The following is a 21,898-nucleotide window of genomic DNA, read 5'->3' on the forward strand; positions in this document are numbered from 1 at the left end:
GTAAAATCCCACCTGTCTATAAGAAATAAATGGGGAAATGATCACTTCCTGTATTATTGACTTGGAGAACTTCCCAGCCACAATAAAACAGGATACATCTGGAAACAGTTTAATCCAAAGAAGAAAATTTATGCATAAACAAATCAAACTGAGTGGGGGGTTCCATTCTTAAAAAGAATCAACTCAAACTTTTCTCTAAAGTTTCCAACAATTCCCATCCCTATTTGAGTTACTACTGCCCCATAAAGAGCTATGATGATTGAAAGCCCCACATTAAAAAAAAACCCTTTGAATTTATCAATGGATGATTCAATCATATATCAAGCAGGAAACATGAATTATAAACATATGATTTCTTCAAAGGAATTCCCTCTGAAATTTCAGATTAATCAAGTCTGAATTGTTTAAACTTTCTTTCAAGAGAATATGCCCTCCTCCCCCAATGTGCTCTGTCTTTATGAATAACAGCATAAGATTCTAAAATTCAAGATTTCCAGTTACTATGTCTCTTGAATAGAAATTTTATTAGGTAACACCTTCAAACAGTAAATCAAATAATGTGTGTACCTCCTAGCTAAGCTCTCCAGACCAAACTGTTCGTAACTCTAGATGATGGAGGTGTTAGTGGATACTTTCTACAGACAGGTTTTTTAGTCCCTCCCCATCCAATTTTTTTTTGCCTTCAAAATAATCAAGAGTTTATCAAACTTTTTCCTCTAAGTTGTACTATTGTTAATTTCCACAGCAAATGCTGAAGTAGTTAGTTTTTATTCAAGGACAAATTGGGATTGGATTTCTTTCCCCTGCAGTCTGACTTTCTGGCAGTGCTATATCCATTGTGTTCAGTAATAGCTGCCTAAGAAACACTTAAGAGTTCTTTGTATATTCTGACCATCTCTGGCCCTCTTAGTAATTGCCACCCCCTGAATAGCACTATGATCCCTTTCATAATTGCAGCAAACTGAAGCAAGGGTTCCACCACATTGATCAAATTCATGTAAACTACATCTCCCACATTGTGTTCAACTTCATCACACTCCAGCCAAAGATCTGAAGGCAGCATTTAAATAGCATTTAGCATCAGTTTATTTTTTTATTAATACACATTATAAACTCCTTTAATTTCTACATTAACAATGTTGGTTTGTAAATGAAACCAGCTAATGAGCCATTTTTATTGGATATATATATTGGATATTGGATAAGAAAAACACCTGTATGATGGAGGAACATAAGGAGTATCAGGAGTAAAACTCCTGATATATAGTATACACTAAGTCAAGAAGCTTGTGACTCTGTTGTGTTCTAAAAACAGATCCCTTCCCTGCCTTCGCTGAATCTAACCCATATCTTCCACCATTTTTCTTAAGCCATTCTGCCATTTTATGGGGTTTTTATATTCCACCATCACATCCTTTCCCATGGGTTTGATTACCAACCTGCTCTCTCCATCCAAGGGTACCTTTTTTCTGCTTCTTCACCTGAGCTTCCTCCTCTCAGACCTCTTATTTTCTTTAGAACATGCTGCTCTGGTCTGCATAGCAAGATCATTATGGCTTAAGAAGCAAGCCATGATTAAACTATGTGGAGCCAGGATGGCACAGTGGACAGAATGCAGTATTGCAGGCTAATTCACTGCTCACTGTCAGGAGTTCGATTCAGATCAGCTCAACATTGACTCAGCCTTCCATCCTTCTGAGGTTGGTAAAATGAGGATCCAGCTTGTTGGGGGCAATATGCTGACTCTGTAAACCACATAGAGAGGGCTGTAAAGCACTGTGAAGTGAAGTACTATTGCTATTAGTGCAGTAAACTGATAAGGGAATTTACTGAGCCATTTGTTGGCTTTTCTCCTTTTGCAGCAAATTAAAAGCAAAATTCCTCATAAAGAGCTGTTTGTATCTTCTCTTGTTTTCAGGAGTAGTTGAAATCGCATATGACAGCCCACTTGCGTGTTGGTTTAGTGCTATGCTTTACTGTTTTGGTGGGTCCATATTATCTTCGCTGATGCTAGCAGAACCTCCAATTGCATTTCTTGCCAACACCACAGGTGTCCTCCTTGCCTCATCCGTCTGGTAAGTAACTTTTAATATATGGTGTATTTTTTGATAACTAATACATATTTTCAAAGTTATTGCTTATATGGCTTCAAGCCATGCTGTAAAGAGTTCATTTTAAAGTTGTCATCTGCTTATAGAAATCTGTCAATGAATTTTATGATTGTTAATAGAGTTAATTTGCATAAACATGCTTAAGCTCTTATCAGTAATTTGGAAGGGAAAAAAACCCCTTTTCCCCTAGAAAAAGCTTTTTGTTGTTGGAAAGAACAAAAAGTCTTCTTCTGATAGAGAGACTTGTGTATAATTTAAACAATGTCTGATTTTAAATACAAGGAACTATCTAGACTTTTTAAATTTAAGATATTACTAATTAATTATTAATTATTATGTACTAACTACTATTAATTAGTAATTATTTAACTATTAAGCATTTTGGATTTCTAGGAAAGAAATTAGGAATCAGTAACAGTAAGTTAGCATTTGATTGATGTAAGCATGTGATATATGTCAGATATAAAACCAACAATTAACTATATATAGTTAACCTCTGGATTGTGAAAATATATTCTGTGAATTTTGCACAGAACTATTATGAGGGAGAGGGAGACTGAAGCATTACATGGGGTTATCCCTCTGGAATGGTCTTTCTGTTCAGTGTTTATTTGGATCCAACACTATCTGCCTTCTAGAAAAAGCTAAAGGGAGAGCTTTCCCAGAGGGCTTTTGGGGACAAGTATTGCATCTGGTTTTAATTGTCTTAGTATTTTTTAATATATCTCTATCTCTGTGTCTTTATATCAGAAATGTGTGTGTGTGTGTATTTGTGCGTGCACACATGTATGCAAATTTTGTGGACTTCCAAGAATCTTGTGATTGCATGCTGATGTAAATTAGGTTAATAAATGAATAAAATACATGAATAATCTTGATGGGCTGGCATAATCAGTCCTCAACTTATGACTGGCTGCTTATTGACCATTTGAAGTTACAGTGGACTTATCTTGGAGCTACTTATGACCCAGATTTGAAATTCTGATGGTTGCCCACACTCCATGGTCACATGACCAAAGTTCAGGTGCTGGCAACAGGGTGCATTTATGGCCATTTGCATCATCCCGTAGCCACTTGACTGTGTTTTATGACAGTTTTGCTGAAAGCCAAAAACTCTTCTGTTTTTTGGTAAAACTGTACCTATAGTGAAATGGGTTAACGACTGCAGTATTTGCTTAATGACCATTACAAAGAAGGTCATGAAATTGTCATGATTTATGACAGTGATGGGCCGGCTTCACTACAGTCATAAGTCAAGGACTACCTGCAGTTCAATGCCAGCAATAACCTCCCTGTTTCCTTCCTTCCTTTGCTCCATTTCTAGTAACTCAACATTCTTATGCCAGTATAATGCACCTTTTTTTTAAAAAAAAAAAAAAAGTGCGCTGAAGGTATTTTAGTTGCAGTACTTTTTCTTTAAAAAAATGCCTCATGTTTCTGACAGGAGATGGGTCATTTAAGATACGTTTTCACATGATTGACAGGTACGTCTGTCTATGAGCAAAATGTAGAACAAAAATTCTAGGGAAAAGAAAGCATGGTTTTAGATGTTAGAATTTAAAGTGTGTTCATTGATGCTTTTCTTACAGGCTGCTTAGGAGGAGCAAGTTCCAATTGAAACTCAGTGGTGTTTAGCTTTCCATATTTGAAAATTGGGTCAGTCAGGCTTCCTACACCCATTCTTAGACTATAAATGGAAGCCAGCAATCTATTACCTTTATGGCAGTTGCCTTTCCCGGGACTGCTTGAAAGATTATGCACACTCCAATGTGAACTTCTTAACAAACCAAGAGACCCAGCAATAGCATTTAGGCTGCTTTGCAATTGACACTGATGTCCTATTACCCGTAAATAAAAGACATGCTGTTCTTTTTAGGGTCTCTCATTAAGTAATAAACCTCATTAGCAACATTGAATGGTGTTGGGATGCTTGAATCTCAGCCTTTTGCAGTTGCTGCAACATAAAACTGCTGAATTAACTTCTTGCCGCCCACATTTTGCTGAGTACATTTTATTTGGTTCACCCCAGAAGCTGCTCAGCTCAAGCCTTAATAAAATAGAATAGGGAGAGAATATGCTTTGTCTTAAGCCATTTGGTTTGTGGCCTGACAGACAAAGGTTCTTCTGGGAAACATGTATCTTAACTTTGAAGTTTCCTTCTGTGAACTGTTTCATCTAACACCATGGGGTTTTCAAATTATTTTCTTCTTTAGCTATACATATACATTCATTCAGTATGTTCTTGTGGGCTGCCTAGAGATGCTGGGGGATGTTTATGGGTGGTGGTGATAGTGGTAGGAAGGAGGTAAAGAGGAAATTGCCAGATTTGCCTCCTTCCCATTTTCATAAACAGAAGAACAACTTGGAATCCAAATCTATGGGTTGCTAGTTTTGTCACAAATGATTGATAAGCTGAGATTTATCCCAAAGTGCTGAAGCACTGCAAGATATGCTTAGAATGATCTTTGTGTATATGATTGGAGACTTAAATGGTTATGATGCACAATGTTCTGACTTTAGCAAACAGAAAGAGACCAAGGGCAATGGACATCTTCATTCCCTGCCTCTCCACAAGAATGTCGGGGTAAGAAGTAGGACCAAAATCCTGCTTTTTATTCCTTTTCACAGACATTACTCAGTTCCTATTAAATGTGACACTATGACTTTCAGCTCTATGGAGAGCTGAAAGGCAACCATCCGATCACATGCCTCTACAAGGGGAGCAACATAATGTTCACAACAGAACAAGTGAAGATTATGTGGGCTGAAACAAATATAACTGGCTTATGACTTGTCCCTTTATTCTATCTTGGAAAAATTCATTTCCTAATTTTTATCTCTGAGGTCAGGGTCTTTTTCTTTTTTTTAATTGATGTGATCAGGTTTAGAAAGCAGCGATTGTCTAAAAATTGGATAAATATATAATGAGGAAGGGAATAAATGATATGTTGTTACAAGCATTCATTGTAAATAATGCCATTATTCAGGCAAATCATTATCAAAGAAAAAATATTCATGTCGAGTATGGGTTCATACAAAACAGTTTTTCTAAATTCATATGCATAAATGTTCTTTGGCTTGAATGTTAGCAATTTTTGAATATTTTGGTTGCCTGATTCGTTTATATGGAATTTAACCTGCTGCCACAAAAAATAATAAAGTGTATTTTCTTTTACATAGCTTGAGGATTAACAGCGTAGTGTTTGCTAGCACAATAGTCTAGAACCACTAGATGGCATTCAAGAATCTCCAAATTTCTAGTTTTTGTATTAAATATTGATCCAGATTCCATGAGTTGTACAAATATTACAAAATCTCATTGTTAGTACATTAGATTTCATAAACTCTGGTCTATTTTAAAAAATGAATTATATAATTCTTTTTGGTATTTTTAACATACATCAATGAAAAATTAAAAAAAATCCCTTCACCTGAATATATTGCTGATTCTTGACATAGATAATCTCCAGAAAATTATGGCCTATGAAGCAATTTTTGGTTTGGAATGATTTGTGTGGATTGAGAAAACACTCCAATTTGGATTCCATAGACATTCTGTAGACATTGTTGAAGTCAATTGATGCCTTTTAATTACTTTTAACGTGTGCCATTGTGAATACAGCCAAATGACAATAAAGGGTAGCTTATCTTACTCCATCAAGTGACTAAGATAATCACTTGAACATGAGGAGGAGAAGGCAGAAGAAAGTGCATAGAGATTTTCATAAATATTTGAAATATTAATTTATCTGTATTGTGTTGAAAGTCTCTGTTCTCTTCGTATAGTTAATTATCTTGAGAAGACAGCTATGCAAAGCTTTAGAACTCTATGAAGGGCAGCTTTTTGCATTGTTAAAGCAGCCATGTGTTTTTGTAGGTTGGTGCAGCTGTTTCAAATGCTTCTCCCAAGTTTTCTCTGCATTCATAGAGCAATTCCTTTAAAGCAGAGGTGGGAAACGATGCCCACTTTATGACTTATGGACTTCAACCGGCTGGCTCAGGAATTCTGAGAGTTGAAGTCCACAAGTCATTAAAAGGGCCATCATTCCCCAGCCCTGTTTTAAAGCAAGAGAAAGATCACTAAAAATGCACAAGTTAAAAAATTTAATTCCACCCTAAGCCTCCACATTTGAAGCTTCTTCAGTGACATGACTCAAAAGTGACTTTGTAACTAGTGACATCTAATGGTAAAGTCTTAGAACTATCACCTCACAATCAGCAAAGAGGTAGTTCTTTTATCTACAGTTCTATATTAATTTCTTTAAGACCACAGTATAAACTGAATGTGCCAGGCCATCTGTAAAGCTAGTTTCCAATATAAAAAAAAACCCTATAGCATGAGTATAGATTGCAACTCTACATTAACATTGATTTTTAAAAAGTTACTGTGAAAGGCAGGTGGAAATGGGACTGGAGACTCCCTAATTGACCTTGAACAGAGCTGGTTTAAGTGAGGGGGGGTTTCAATATATGCAGTTGCATTGGACTTAGAAAAGAGTGGAGTAGTCCGAAGTGGAGTACCAGCAGGCAGAGGTTGGCTATCTGAGACTAATCTGAAGGTGTAAAAGCAAAAAACGTACAACTACTTGTTTCTGTTGTGTTGCCTTGGAGAGATCAGTTGGTGTTTGGCTTCAGCACTAGGGTTTTCAGGCAGGTAGGTTCAATGGCAAGTCCAGATTAGCCAATGATTGAACCTGAGGGGATGGTGGGTGGTGACATGAATTCATAAACTAATATGGCGCCATATTGACTGGCAGGTAGTTTAAGCTAATGGGCTATTTCAAAGGGGCATGTCCATCTTTAGGTTAACACAATTAACATTTGTGAATTAATGAGAGAAACCAGGGCAATGGACCATAGTTTTAAGCAAGGTTTTACTGTGTGGTGGATTGTATTGTTCAATTTGCAGATCCTTTTGTCAATGCAAAGGCTTATTGCTCCTGAAATGCACTGTCTTCTGCTGCTGCCATCTCTCTGCAGTTACTTTAGAGGAGACATCTTGCAAATCTGGTGTCACACATTTAGCCCCCAAGTTGCCTGACCCCCAGTTAACTGCATGGGACACTTTTTAGAAGAGTATTTTATTTATTACAAGAATTTCAAGCTGAATATGGAAAATAATTATAATAATTTAAATTTCAAAATTATACAGTTATACAAAATCAAAAGAAATATACAGGTAGCCCTTGACTTATAACACTTCGTTTAGTGACTATTCAAAGTTACAATAGCACTGAAAAAGTGACTTATGACCGTTTTTCACACTTGACTGTTGCGGCATCCCCGTGGTCGTGGTCAAAATTTAGATGCTTGGCAACTTGCTCATATTTATAAATCTTACAGAGTCTCAGGGGATCACCTTTTGCAACCTTCTGACAAGCAAGCTCAATGGGTAAACCAGATTAATTTAACTGTCTTACTAGCTTAACAAGTGCAGTAATTCATTTAACAACCTTGGCAAGAAAGATTGTAAAATAGAGCAAAACTCACTTAAATATCTTGCTTAACAGCAGAAATGTTGGGCTCAGTTGTGGTCATGAGTCAAGGACTACCTGTATATGGTAATTGGAAATATTCAGATGAAGGTGTGGTTCTAAAAGGAAATAGAAACATTGGGATCATTCCTATTCCTGTCAATCTAATGAGATGTATACAATCAAAGATAAACCAGTAGAAAAATATTTTTAATGTATCTGATACAATGATCAGATTTTATGAGATGTATCCTCTATTGTATAAGATTTTTCATAACTCTTTTATGCCTTATTGATTTTTCTGCCACTGTGGTTTCCCACGTGTTTGTCTACTTCTGCTTCTCTGAAAAATTATCTTATTTAACCCAAAGGTGCTTTTTTAAGAGGCACTAGACCATGGATGGCTAACCTTTTTGCCATCGCGTGCCAGGAAGGGAGGGTGTGGGTGGTTCGAGAGTGTACACGTGCCCACATCCATAATTCTATGTGCCCTGCCCTGCACATGCATGCATGACCCCCCCCCTCCCCGCCCCCCACTCCTGGCACACAATGGCCTGGTAGGCCCGTTTTTCTTTCTCACCTGGCTCCAGATCCTCTCTATGCATCTGGGGAGGGCAAAAACAGCCTTCCCCACCACCTCGGAGGCCCAAAACAGCCCATTTCCCAACTTCCGGTTGGACACGAAGTGACATTTTTTGTTGTCCCCAGCCTCCAAAGACTCCTAGAGAGGCTGAGCTGGCATGCCAGGTGACATGGCTCTGTGTGCCACCTTTGGCACGCGTGCCATAGGTTCACCATCACGGCACTAGACTTTCTGTTTTTTCTTTGAAGATGTTTTGCTTTTCATCCAAGAAGCGAAACGTCTTCAGAGAAAACCCAGAAAGTCCAGTTGCCTCTTGAAAAAGCACTTTTGGGACAACCATGACCTGGATGACTGAGAATCTCCATGGACAATTACCTTTTAACCTTCCAGGTCATTTTGAAAAAAGGTGGGTGATGGCTAGCCAGACTACCATCTTCCTGTTCCCCAAATTGGTCAACAACCCCATAGGCACTAATTCTTCTCTAACTATGCTTGTTTTTGCTTTGATAACTTGTAAACTTACGTTCCCCAAGAGGTCAGATTTGGCCTTTTGTCTTCCAGTTGCTGATTTCAGATGTCAATTTAAATATTAGAAATGCCCACTTCACAAACAGACCCTCCTCAATACAGCTGCCAAGAATCTTTTAATGATTTTAGACAGCAAAGAACTTTGTCCACTCATCCTTAAAGAAACAATCCCCCCCCCCTTTTAAACATTTAGGAAATCTCTATAAACATAGGAAAAGCATGATGTGCAGCAGGGTTATGCAGCCTTTGGGGTTTGAGAGCCATACTTGGCCTATGGTAGCATGGAAGAGGCTGCATTTCAAAAGGGTGGGAAGGGCTAAGTCAAACCAGTAGCTTTGATTTCATTTAAATTGGTAAGCTAATCTTCCCCAATCTGCTTCATTGCAATATGTTAAGTTTAGTTCCCTTAATTTACAGGGAACTTTGGAAACAAATGTCAACTTCATTTAAATCAGTTTTTTTTTTAAAAAAACTTTGCAATTGGCAATTGTAAGATGGGTGAGGTCCTTGGTGCTCTCTGACCTTACTTGTTTTCTTGTAGACGTTTCATTACCCAAACTAGGTAACATCATCAGTGCTAATGAATGTTATCTAGCACTGATTATACAGTTACTAGCACTGATGATCCTCCCTAGTTTGTATAATGAAACATCTGCAAGAATGCAACCAAGCTCAAAGAGCACCAAGGACCCCTCATTTTAACCCTGAGCTACAAATTTAAGATGTGTGGAATTCTGGGAGTTGAAGACCATATACTTTTAAAGTTGCCAAGTGTGAAAAACACTGATTTAAAGGGCACTAGAGCTTTCTTTGTTATGAATAAACTGAGAGGAACTGAATGGCTAACCTTATGGATACCCATGGAAACAGTTGGAGAAAGTTGCTTAGATCTTTCTCTAGAGGCACTGAAACTCGATTAGGATTGCAGTCCAGTGTACCACTGCTAGTATATCATGAACACTGATATGTTTGGCCCAATCCTAGCTATTTTCTAAATAGCTGTGAAAATCTAACTTTTTCCAGGCCTTGAATTATACATCCAAAACTTGCATTTTTTGTCGTTTCATGATTGATTTTCTTTTTTTGGTGATGGGAAACTATTTTTAATTGTATGATTGTTTTTACTGTATACTATCTAGCATTGTTACAGAGTTGGGCAGCCTTATACACTTTCTACAATAAATAATTGAATAAAGGCTACAGCAAGGTTAGGAAGTTAAAAATACCCCCAAACAAAACAGTAACAAGCCATTTCTGTAAATTCTGCAAATTCAAGCAAATGACAAGGACCAGGAATTTGAGTTTGACTTGCGGTAGAGTTTAATCTATCAGTGCAGAAGCAAGTTATTGTATACTTTATACTTGTTAATACTCAGAACAAAATTGGAATGATTAATGCCGCCCTGGTAGTTTCGGAAGTACAGATTGTCATAAAGCTGTGTAAGAAACTCTTTGAAAATGAACATGTATTTATTTGAAGGATTTATGCTGATCTGTGACTGAACTAAAGATTTGATTGGTAGACATTTGAAATACAGTATTTGTAAGGGGTTTTTTTTCAATAGCTTATAAAGATAGTTACAAAGCAGGCCTGCCTTCAAAGTTAGAATCTAAAAATCACAAGAAAAAAGAAAAAGGAATTGGGAATAGAGAGGAAAAAATAACTGCTGGCCATAATGTATAAGAGTTGAAGAAACTACTAGCCAAAAAAGTCAGTAGCTTGTTGGGTAGCTTTTTCTTGCTCAAGTGATATCATCTTCCTTTTCTTTCTTTCTTATCTACTTCTTTTTGTTTATGCATCTTGCCACAGTTGTATCTTTACAATGAATGTTTTAAATCAGAGGTGGGAAACCATGGCCCCTTTATGACTTGTGGAGTTCAACTCCCAGAATTCCTGAGCTGGCTCAGGAATTCTGGGAGTTGAAGTCCACAAGTGATAAAGGGCTATAGTTCCCCACCCCTGCTTTAAATGAAAAAATAAATAAATCTAAATCTTAACTAATTAGATGATGCTATTCCTGGATAAAAGGGAATTATTAAGCCCAAGTACCAGGATTGTTTGGAAGTTCAAATTTACAGGAGAATGGATTCCAAAATGGGGCAAAACAAAAAGGTATAGAATTGGCAGAGACCAGTATGGTAGAGGCAGAGAAGAACTGAGTGAGTTTACTGATTACAAATATTAGTGGAGAAGATGGAAGAGATATAAAACTGAGAGATATGGCATGAAGTCATCTAAAAGAAAGGTAGCAGAGCTCAATTTCAGAAAGGCAGAAGTTGATATTGCGACATTTTGCTATAATTTTGAATGTACTGAACCTTTCTGCACTGAGGGAAAAGCTGAAGCATTTGTGGTGTCTTTTTATTCCTTGAAGCTTCTCCCAACCATGAATTTTTCCTTAGAACTAGTATGTTTTTCACTCAAGTAGACTTATCAGACTTACTTAAGGGTTTTTTGGTTTTTTTTGGTCAACCGTTTTACAATCTAGTTCAAAATAATTTCATTCCTTTTTCAGTAAGGAATAAAAGGAATTTTGTGAAGTGCAGCACCTGAAAAATGGAGGCAGGTCTATATTTATTGCCGTTACTTTTCCTCCCCACTGAATTGTTATTCTGCATCTGGATGTCCTTTCCCCATTTCTCTTATTTGTACTTGAATTTTGTCACCCAAACTCCATATGTTAAGGACCCACGGTGGTGCAGTGGTTAGAGTGCAGTAAGGCGGGCTACTTCTGCTGATCACCAGCTGCCTGCAATTTGGCAGTTCAAATCTCACCAGGCTCAAGGTTGACTCAGCCTTCCATCCTTCCAAGGTGGGTAAAATGAGGACCCAAATTGTCTGATAGGCTGACTCTGTAAACCACTTAGAGAGGGCTGTAAAAGCACTGTAAAACGGTATATCTAAGTACTATTGCTATTGCTATATGTGACTTAGAGGTGTATCTGGCATAATTCTTTATATACAGGGGTTAGGCTAAACTGTTAGGTTTAAGAACATGCATGTAAGGTCATGTGGTCTTGCAGTTGTATAATTAGGATGTGTATGTTTGCACATATTCATTCTCAAGTTATTAAGCGTAACTGAAGATTTTTTTTAAAAAAAGGCATCTATATTGTATATGAAGGCTAGGTATTCACTATATAATTTCCCCAGACATAAAATTTGGAACTATGTATTAAGAAATAAAGCCAACATTTTAAAAAAACCTATAAGGAGCAGTAATATTTAAATGAATGTTTAACTTGCTGGGTATCCTAAGACAATTTAATTTATTGAAAGTCCGACTATACATATTTAAGCAGCCTGCAGCCTCATACTATCTATTATTTCTTATCATTTATGTTTAAAAAGGTTTCTTAATTGAGAATTTGTTTTGTGCTTGCATAGTTGGCATGCTTTTGCTCTAAGCATCTTTGGGAGACTGAACCTTTTCCTCCTGATTGTTTAGGTATCTTATATTTTACTGCCCACATGAGCTAGCCTACCGCTGTTTATGTTTTCCACCTGTACGACTGATGATTGCAGGAATGAAGGAAGTGACAAGAACGTGGAAGATAACAGGTGGAATTGCTCACGCGCATAAACGCTTTGCAGACGCCTGGCTAATCATGATAGGAGTTGGTTGGGCCAGAGGTAATACATGAAACCTCTCTCTTCTGAAACTATTTTTTGAGCTGTTCTTTACTTGCTTTTATGGAGAGTGTCGGGGACCATTTGGAGAAGAAAGGCTGACTTCATACAAAACTGTTCAGGGTTATTTATTTTTGGCTCCTCAGCCCTTTGAAACTTGCTAATTAGAAATAAATTCCTTTTATAGGAAGCATCAACATGTCCAGAGATGCAGTGTTAGTTTTATGGTGCTATTTCATAATCTTTTGATAAAATCTGTTGCAATGGTTAACATTGCTGACCTGTAGAAACAAGTTTTCTCTATCTCAAATCCAGCTTTGCAGTTTGCTCCCCCCGAATGGTCTTATATTCCTTTCAGTTAATGTTGAGTAGTTTCCCTATGTCTTTTAATTTGATTAAATCATTTTTCTTAATTTTTTCTCATCTTTTTCATATACATTTTAATTTCACATTTATATCTCAATATAAATAGGTTGAAGAACTTAAAGCCGAGAGCCTTTTCAGATATCTGGTGTTATGCCTTTGCATTTAAACTGAATGTTCAGCATTCAGTTTAAAGTTCTGCCTAGTAAATGTGTGTAAAATTAACTTGTATGTGAGCATACTACCTGGGTTAAGATATTTTTTTAAAATAAACTTTTATTGCTTTAAAAAAATTGCAACAAAAAGCATAGAACAGAACAGAACAGAGCAGAGCAGAGCAGAGCAGAGCAGAACAGAACAGAACAGAACAGAACAGAATAGAATAGAATAACAGAGTTGGAAGGGACCTTGGATCTTCTAGTCCAAACCCCTGCTTAGGCAGGAAACCCTACACCACTTCAGATAAATGGTTATCCAACATCTTTTAAAAACTTCCAGTGTTGGAGCATTCACAGCTTCTAGAGCCAAGTTGTTTCACTGATTAATTGTAAATTAATTGTAAATATAAATGAAGGTATAATTAAAATAATATATAAGTGTGTGTGTGTGTGTGTGTGTGTGTGTTTATGATCTCTGATGTCAAGTAAACAAGCATCCAAAAACAACCTTTTTTTACACAATCTGGGCACAATCTAGATTCAAAGTTCTTCATTTTATATCTAGCCATTTCTGACATACTGAGAGGAACTGAGGAAAGCTCTCCAAATATCTGCTAAAGCTTCCTGTCCGAAGGAATTTCTAGTCATTATTGTTTTCTCTAACCAAATGGGGACATGTAGGATTAGGATACAGGCCAGTCTGGTAGTTGCATTTGATAAGCTGATCACAGGGAGGATTTTATACTTCATTGGTGCAAAATTGGGCTGGATGGATTGCTTTTATACTGTGAAGTCACTTTTTTTCCCCATTGAAAATGAAAGCTGGAAAAGAAAGGGTTCGTGATGGTGTCCATTGGGAATGGGCTCCATGACATAAAATAGCCTGCTGACCTTTCTTGCCTATTGGATTATAACAGATTCGAGAAAAGTTCAGTCCTTCTGCAGCCTCCTTTCAAGTTCCTAATTTGTGCACATTGGTCTCATGTTATAAGCAATTAGTTCTCCTTATTTGCACCAAGTAAGATATAGCTCTGTCTTCTTTTAAAGCTTACTGATTTCTTACCGTATAGGGCCATTACAGATTCTAGACTTCAGAGTGAAGCTTCTGCTTCCAGGTTTTTTTTTTTTCTAACAAAGATTAAACCTTTCCATCTCAGAATAGGATACTTTCTAAAGAGTCTCAATTTGAGGATCCAATTTCAATAACTGTAAAATAGGTCATTTCATTTCTTCCTATAACTTAAAGAGCCCTATCTTGTGCCTCTGAAAGTAATGTGATGGATTTGCAGTTGTCCTAACTAGAAGTGGGATTGAGTGTCTAAGATCTTTTGAACCAATTTAAGCATGTAATAATTTGTATTGAATTACAGGAGCTGGTGGCGGTCTAATATCCAACTTTGAACAGTTGGTGAGAGGTATATGGAAGCCTGAAACTAATGAACTGCTGAAGATGTCATAGTAAGTCAGTGAAAACCACATAACAATTGGCAGTTCTGGGAACATTTTCCCCCCATTGGAAGATCTGTATAAGTAGCTCTTCAGTAATGTAACTTTAAGCAATACTATAAAATGATTTATTTCTAATTTTTTTCCCTTAGAGAGGATATTTCTCCACACTAATTTGGTATCTGAAAAACCCTTTTAAGCACGTGACACTGAAACTTGGCATATTGCAGAACACTGTGATGTCCTTATAATTTTACAAAAATTGAGTTGTGGTGGGGATAGATAACTCCAGGAATCTCAGGGACATCAACAGTGGGGGGTGGGGGTGGTTGGAGTTTGGATAATTGAATTCTATTAATTCATTTAGTGATAATGAGGTTATCATTATAAGATAAGACTATAGAAATGTGCTCCTTTGTTTATTTACTAAATTGAAATCTTGCTGTCATATAAACAAAATGCAACTGGAAACCTAGCAGAATTCTGCATTTACTGGAAAATGGGCAAATTGGCACCCTCAAATAATAATCCCCAAAATCTTTGTATTGCTCCTCAAACAGATGAATAATGATTATAGCCAAATACTTTGAACCAGTTCTTGAATTACTGTATTTTTCAGAGTATAAAACGCTCTGGTGTATAAGAGACACATTAGCTTTTGGGGAGGAAAACAAGAAAAAAGTGTGCCTCTGCCTACCAGCATCCATCAGTATTCATCTAACTAGCATTCTTGCAGCAAACAGCCTGGTCAGCTTTAGCACTTTATGGCAGCCTGATTCAGCACGAGCAGCTGGTTGGCAGTTGGATCGGCCTCCCGGAATACCGCCAATAAGTTTTCCAGGCTGCGGGGATTGCCACAGCCCATCGCCGCCTCCACGCATTGTGTTTTCGGCCTCCACACACTCCGTTTTAGACCCGTTCCAGGCTGCGGGGATCACCACAGCACATCATCGCTGATCGCCACCTCTGCACGTCGCGTTGTGAGCCTCCACACGCCCTGTTTTTGGCCTCTATGCTTCACATTTTCGGCTGGTTCAGGCGGCAGGGATTGGTGATGGCGGCTGAAAATGTGATGCATGGAGGCTGAAAACGGCCGAAGGGTGGGGGCCGGTGGGTGGGTGGGGAAAAAAGTGTGTCTTATACTCCAAAAAAATACAGAAAGTGGATGTCTTATAATGCATTCTTTAGGTTGTATATTGTGGAGAATGTTGATGCTGGCAAACACATTTTCCCTAGACTATAACAACAGAAGAATAGCTGCAACAGCTAAGATCCGGCTAAGCTCATTTTAGCCCACCCTTTTGGTTTTCATCCTGCCAACCAGATGCCTCTGAAAGGAGCCAGAAAGATATCCCTTTCCCATCATTGTTCCTTTGCAATCTGGAGGCATGCTGTTCCTCCTGTGGAGGCAACATGGAGTCTTCAAGACCATCAGCCCTTGAAGGACCTCTCCTTCAAGAATTCCTCTACCCCAGGAGTATCAAACCTTAGCTGGGAAATTCTGGGAGTTGAAGTCCACAAGTCTTAAAAGTTGTCAAGGTTGGACACTTCTGCTTTATCTCCTTTTAAAGTCATCCAAATTAATGGTTCTTCCCGCATCTTGTGGACATGCATTTCCCAGGCTTAATTATGTGGTGTGTAAAGCATCTCCATTCATCTGTTTTAAATCTTCTAATTAACTTTTTGGGTCATAGTACTAGTGTTTTTAAGAGAGGAAAGTAATTTCTCCCTGTCCATTTTCCCCACACTGTGCATGACTGTAAGCCAAATCCATCCCTCCCTGGTCACCTTTTTCCAAATCGAAGACTAACAAACATTCCATCCTTTTACTGAAGAGAGGTGTTATGAGTCCCCTAATCATTTTGATAGTATTCCTTTTCATCTTTTCCAGCTTTGTTATATCACCTTTTTCATTGTGGTGATAGAACTATACCCACACATGCACGGAATGCTGTAGATGTTTTTTCTAGTGAAATGTAGAGAGCTTAGACTCCATCCATGTGCACCTGAATGCGTGTTTTGGGGGGTTTTTTTTGCTCCAGCATGCTTCATTTTACAATTATATAAATTAAAGTGCATTTGCCATTTAGCTAACCATTTCCCCAGTTTAATGAAACTCTTCTGGAACTCTTTACAGACACTTTTGCTTTTTATTACTCTGAGTTTAACCCACAAATTTAGGTAGTTCACCCTAAATCAAAAACTGTTATGGATAAGTTAAAAACTCAAATCTTTTGAGAGACTTCACTTATTGTCCTCCATTTAGAAATGTGTCCATTTTATTGTATTATTTGCTCTTCTAAAGTCAGTTTTTAAAAAGGCAGAAACTGTTGAAAAGGAATTTTGTGAAAAGCCTTTTGAAAATCCAAGTACACTATACAGTCCATCCTGCTGAAAACTCTTAATAGGTTGATGAAGCAGGATTTATCCTTGCCGATTCTTTAACAAGGCTTATTCTTCCATATGCATAGGTTGTACATTTTTAGATGTTAAACTAATTGGCCTATAATCTGCAGGATGTCCTCTAACCTGTCACTTTATATATAATTGCTCAAATTTTATATTTGAGTTTTTAACTAGCTCTCATAATTATGCAATGTAGTCTCTCAAATTGTCCTATAATATTTTCTCTTGTTACTGCAGTTCAGATATTTGGTTGTTTTCTCTTTGAAAAAAGTCAGTCTAGACTCAGGTATCTATCTGCCCTTTAACCTCTGTGCTTGCTTGCTTGTTTTTTTTTATTATATTTGTCCATGTGGATAACATACTCATTTCTTTTAGAATGTGCAAGTCATTGAATTTGCTAGTTTCTGCTATGCTTTTTTTAAAATTAAAATTTAGCCACTTCTGTACATGCATCTGTAAACAGAGACAAAGAATTCATTCAGCTTCTTGGTAATTACCATGTCTTCTCTGAGGATACATTTCCTTCCTTTATCATTTAATGTCTGACTGCCTTCCTAGTTTTGTTTTGGGTTTTTTTTTTGCTTCAAATATTTCTAAAGATGATCTTATTCCCCACTTCCCTTTTTTTGATATAGCTTTCAAATGCTTCTTCTTCTTTCTCCTTATCACATTGCACATTTTCTGCCACAATATCTGCTCAAACCAGTGGAGTGATAGATGAAGTTATGTAAAGGTTTGAACTTGTCTGCCTAACCGCCAATCGACAGCATAACTTTCCAGAAGATGAACACAATGGGTTAAGTTTAGTTTAGTTTAGTTTAGTTTATTTGATTTGTATACCGCCCTACTCCCGAAGGACTCAGGGCGGTGAACAGCCAAGCAATAAAATACATAAATATACAAAATTTAAAACCAGATAAAATCAAATTAAATCATTTTGGCCCAGACAGATTAAAACACCCCAATATTAAAAGAGGGAGGAGATTAGGCCAAGCCCGCTTGATGGAATAAAAAAGTCTTCACAGCGCGGCGGAAGGTGCGCAGATCCGGAATCCTCCGTATCTCTGGGGGGAGCTCATTCCAGACGGTAGGTGCCCCCACAGAGAAGGCTCTCCCCCTAGGGGTCGCCAGCCGACACTGTTTGGCTGACGGCACCCGGAGGAGTCCCTCTCTATGAGAGCGTACTGGCCGGTGGGAGGCTATTGGTGGTAGTAGGTGGTCCCGTAGATAACCAGGTCCTAAGCCATGGAGCGCCTTGAAGGTGGTAACCAAAACCTTGAAGTGCATCCGGAAGACCACCGGGAGCCAGTGCAGCTCGCGCAGGAGAGGTGTCACATGGGAGCGCCATGACGCTCCCATTACCACCCGCGCGGCCGCACTCTGCGCCAGTTGGAGCCTCCGGGTGCTCCTCAAGGGGAGCCCCATGTAGAGAGCATTACAATAGTCCAGGCGGGAGGTGACGAGGGCATGAGTGACCGTGCGTAACGAGTCCCGATCCAGAAAGGGACGCAACTGGCGAATCAGGGTTAAAATGTGCTATGGTGAAAAAAAATACAGCAGAAAAAAAATTCACTTGAAAATGACCTGGATCCAGCTAGAGATGTGGAGAAATACACCCCCTCTCCCCAAAAAAATCTTACTTGGGAGTTGGGTATCTGCTTCCTCCTGGTTATGTAACCCAGATCTGAAATTCTACAGTCCATCCCAAAGCAAACATATAGAAATATGCAGTGTTGCAATCCAAGAGACAGCAGAAAACACACACACATACATACACATACACACACGACATCTTGTAACATGGAATAAATTATAGACACTTCCTATAGCTACTGCTGGTGAAGGAATTGGAAAAAAATTCAGAAGCCAATCCTTGCATGTGTCTCCTATCAATTTCTCCTTCCTTCCTTTTTTTCTTTCTTTCTTTCTTTCTTTTTTTTGGTCTCTAAATTTTCATAGCTTCATGCACAATGCTAGAAAGACTGGCCTGTTCCTGGATTTGGCTGACATATTCTGCAGATGACTTTCTAGATTTCTGGTTTTCTAGTTGACATTACAGAGAAATTTGGCTTTCTTAACTTTTTCTTTTGGTTTCATTTTTGAGAGGTTCCCCCCTTTTGTAGTCAAAGGTAACTCTGTTTGAGCCTGCTGGCAGTTTCACATTTGTTTGAATGCTAAATATACAGTAGCATTATTGTTATTATATCCTGATATTTGTGCAACAATTATATCTTGCAGCAGATCATGGTCACTACTCCTTGGTCAGTTCTGAGGTCATTTGTTCTAAGACAGAATTATTTAGGATATATAGAAATCATGACTTGAAAACATAGCCAGTCTGTGTGAACGAATTCATCATTATTACAAGAATGTCTCTCTTCCATGGCCTCATTTATATAAATATCTCAAAATTGTCCTTAGTATTTTGATACCATACTATGAATCTATCCCTAAATCTAATTTACACTTGAGATCAGAGAATTGCCAGACTAGTTCATTGAATTCCCCCCCCCCGAAATGCTATCTCCAAGGAACAAGTATAACATTGCAGTTAGAAAACCATCACTATAAACTTTGTTTTAACATTGCCTACTTTGCTAAGAAGGGGAGAAGATGTAATTGCTTTCTCCAAAAGTACTTATACAACTACTACTTTAAAGCTTTAAGACTATAAAATCAGTCCAGCACTGATTACAATAATAAGAATATTGTAGGCACCTACCTACAATATTGGTAGCAATCCTGCTTGAATTTCTGTGGGCAAAATCCAGATAGACAGAGCCTGCTATAAGTAGAATCGTTCTCTGTTTTCAGCTTATCTTCCAGTTTTCCAGTTATCTTTCCCCACAACTATACTACTACACTTTGAGGGATATGTCTTCTATTCAATTCTATTCTATTCTATTCAATAAGAGCCGAGGTGGCACAGTGGTTAGGGTGCAGTACTGCAGCTACTTCAGCTGACTGCTAGTTCAGCAGATGAGCGGATCAAATCTCACCGGCTCAAGGTTGACTCAGCATTCCATCCTTCCGAGGTGGGTAAAATGAGGACCCAGATTGTTAGGGGGCAATATGCTATTTAGTATACTGTTTTTGGTGTAAGCCGCCCAGAGTCCTCGGAGAGTGGGCGGCATAGAAATATGACTAATAAATAAATTCTATTTTCTATTCAATTCCAATTTCACCAAAGCCTGGGGTCTAGAATGCAATGCTATTAAGTACACTGATAATTCTCAGAAAGTAGCAGGGAAGAAGTCATAGGCTGGATGTGGTCTTGATCCATACAAGATGGTTTAGGGATTTTAGTAGTAACTAATCTAAGGAATAGATGGTTAGCTTTTTAACCAAGTTCCACTCATCCTAAGGGGGTCAAATTTGCAGTTCTTTTTCTGCTGGAAGGGCAGTGTTTCTTTTAGCAACAGCTCCTGTTCTTTCTCAGTTTGCAGAACCAGTGACAAGTGCCTTCCATTTTCTGTTATATACTGATACAGAGCCAATTTCATGTGCTGGATTAGAAGCCATGAGACTGTGAGTTCTAATTCTGCCTTAGGCACAGTCTGGTGACTCTCAGTCCTAGAAGAAAGTACTAGCAAGCCACTTCTGAAAATGCTGTCAAGATAAGCGCAGGGGCTTGTCATCAGGAATCAGAGTTGACTTGATGGATCATAAGCGATCAAACCACAGTTACTAATTCAGTTGTAATTGAGAATGTGTTCCTTTTATTTCTTGTCCACTCTAGTGAATTCTCAAAGCGGCTAACAAAATTGAAATATAAAATGTTAAAAGATTAAAATATTAATATACCGTAATTCACTTTATATTGTATTAGTATCAATTTAATGTTTTAATATGGAGAAAGAGATGTATCTTTACAAACTTTTTTTTCCCTGAACACCAAGAAAACGAGGGCCAAACACAATTCCCACAAAAGCTTTACAAGAGAAGTACTACACAGCCTCTGCTGTGTACCAGGTCTCTCAGAAGAGATGCATCTTCAGAAAGACCTCCCTTGAAGAGCTAAGCGGCTGACTAAGTTCACAGTGGGAGAGATTGGCCTTCAGCTATTTACCACTTGGAAGGTTAATACTGTAGCAACTTCTTAAATTGTGCTTGGTAAACAAATGTGAAAAATCCAGATCTTTCTGTACAGACATTAAGTGTCCCATCCCCCCCACTTTTTTTTTTTTGCATTAATCCCTGGTAGAAGCATCAAAGCTGTCATCTGAGTGCAAGGTGGAAGCAAGTTCATAAGACTAGTCTTAAGACTTATGAAATCAGATCATCACCTTTGAACAAGACTTTTCTGCGGATTGCTTTTGGAGTTTAGTGTTAAGCTACTCCTATATGTCAGTAGTTTCGTTTCAAGGGGGTGTTGGCGGGGAATCTGCAAGGAAAAGATTATTGGAACAATACAGTCTTCCTTTTGATCCACTTTATCGATGAACAGCATGGAGGTCATTTTTGCATAAGGAATAAACAACCTTCAATCCATCATATTGGTGAAATATGAATGTACTGTAAGTTTCACTTTGGGGCAAGAATTGCAACGGGTGGTGAAGATGATCTGTCCTTCAATACTGAACATCTTGCCAAGGCCCGTGTTTTTTAATAGTCCGGTTTTATCTTTCCCATTCACCAGCATCTTGCTTTGTAGTGATGGGGATGGAGAAGGTCCAACTTCAAAACACTATTAAGAACAATTGAGAATAAGACTTTACCGAATAAGCTAAGAGGAACTTGGCAGCAGAGTTCAGCAGGAAAATTTAAGAAGGGGAATCTGTAATCTCAAATCTCTTTTCTTTCTACATTGACGGCTGGTGCTTCAGAAGAGAGCAAGGAAAAAAACCTTATCCTATTTGGTGGTGCCTTAACAGAAGTAAAGATGAATGCCATGGTTTACAGGCATGACCTAGAATGCTTGTGTCCATAATACCTTGTGGGGTGGAGTCTGGGCAACTGAATGGAGCTAGTAGAGTGTTTTATTGGCTGGATGCCCTTCCTGTTGCCAGTGCGGAGTTTTGTTCAGCAGATATATTCTCATTGTGCCCAGAGAAAGAAATACCTGCCTCTATCTAGGATCACACTCACAGCCTCCTGATTGTGAGGCAAGAGCTCCACCTCTAGGCCACCATACCACTCCATATATTTGCAACAAGTGCATAATTTTGTTTGAAGAAAATATATGAAATTTCGATCAA

The 21,898-nt window shown here is 38.1% G+C and overlaps 1 protein-coding gene across 2 annotated transcripts in view; it reads left to right on the top strand.

The window, feature by feature from the left end:
* The window catches only part of TMEM38B (transmembrane protein 38B), a 38,017-nt gene that overhangs the window by 5,795 nt on the left and 10,324 nt on the right, over window positions 1–21,898 (top strand). For both annotated transcript variants that reach the window (XM_070938541.1, XM_070938543.1), the window contains exons 2-4: window positions 1,919–2,075; window positions 12,146–12,330; window positions 14,219–14,306. In XM_070938541.1, coding sequence (XP_070794642.1) covers window positions 1,919–2,075; window positions 12,146–12,330; window positions 14,219–14,306 — 430 coding nt within the window. The remainder of the gene's footprint in view (window positions 1–1,918; window positions 2,076–12,145; window positions 12,331–14,218; window positions 14,307–21,898) is intronic.

This window comes from Pituophis catenifer, unplaced genomic scaffold (assembly GCF_029215685.1).
Source record: "Pituophis catenifer annectens isolate HBS135680 unplaced genomic scaffold, rPitCat1.0.hap2 SCAF_2, whole genome shotgun sequence".
Taxonomy (NCBI): domain Eukaryota; kingdom Metazoa; phylum Chordata; class Lepidosauria; order Squamata; family Colubridae; genus Pituophis; species Pituophis catenifer.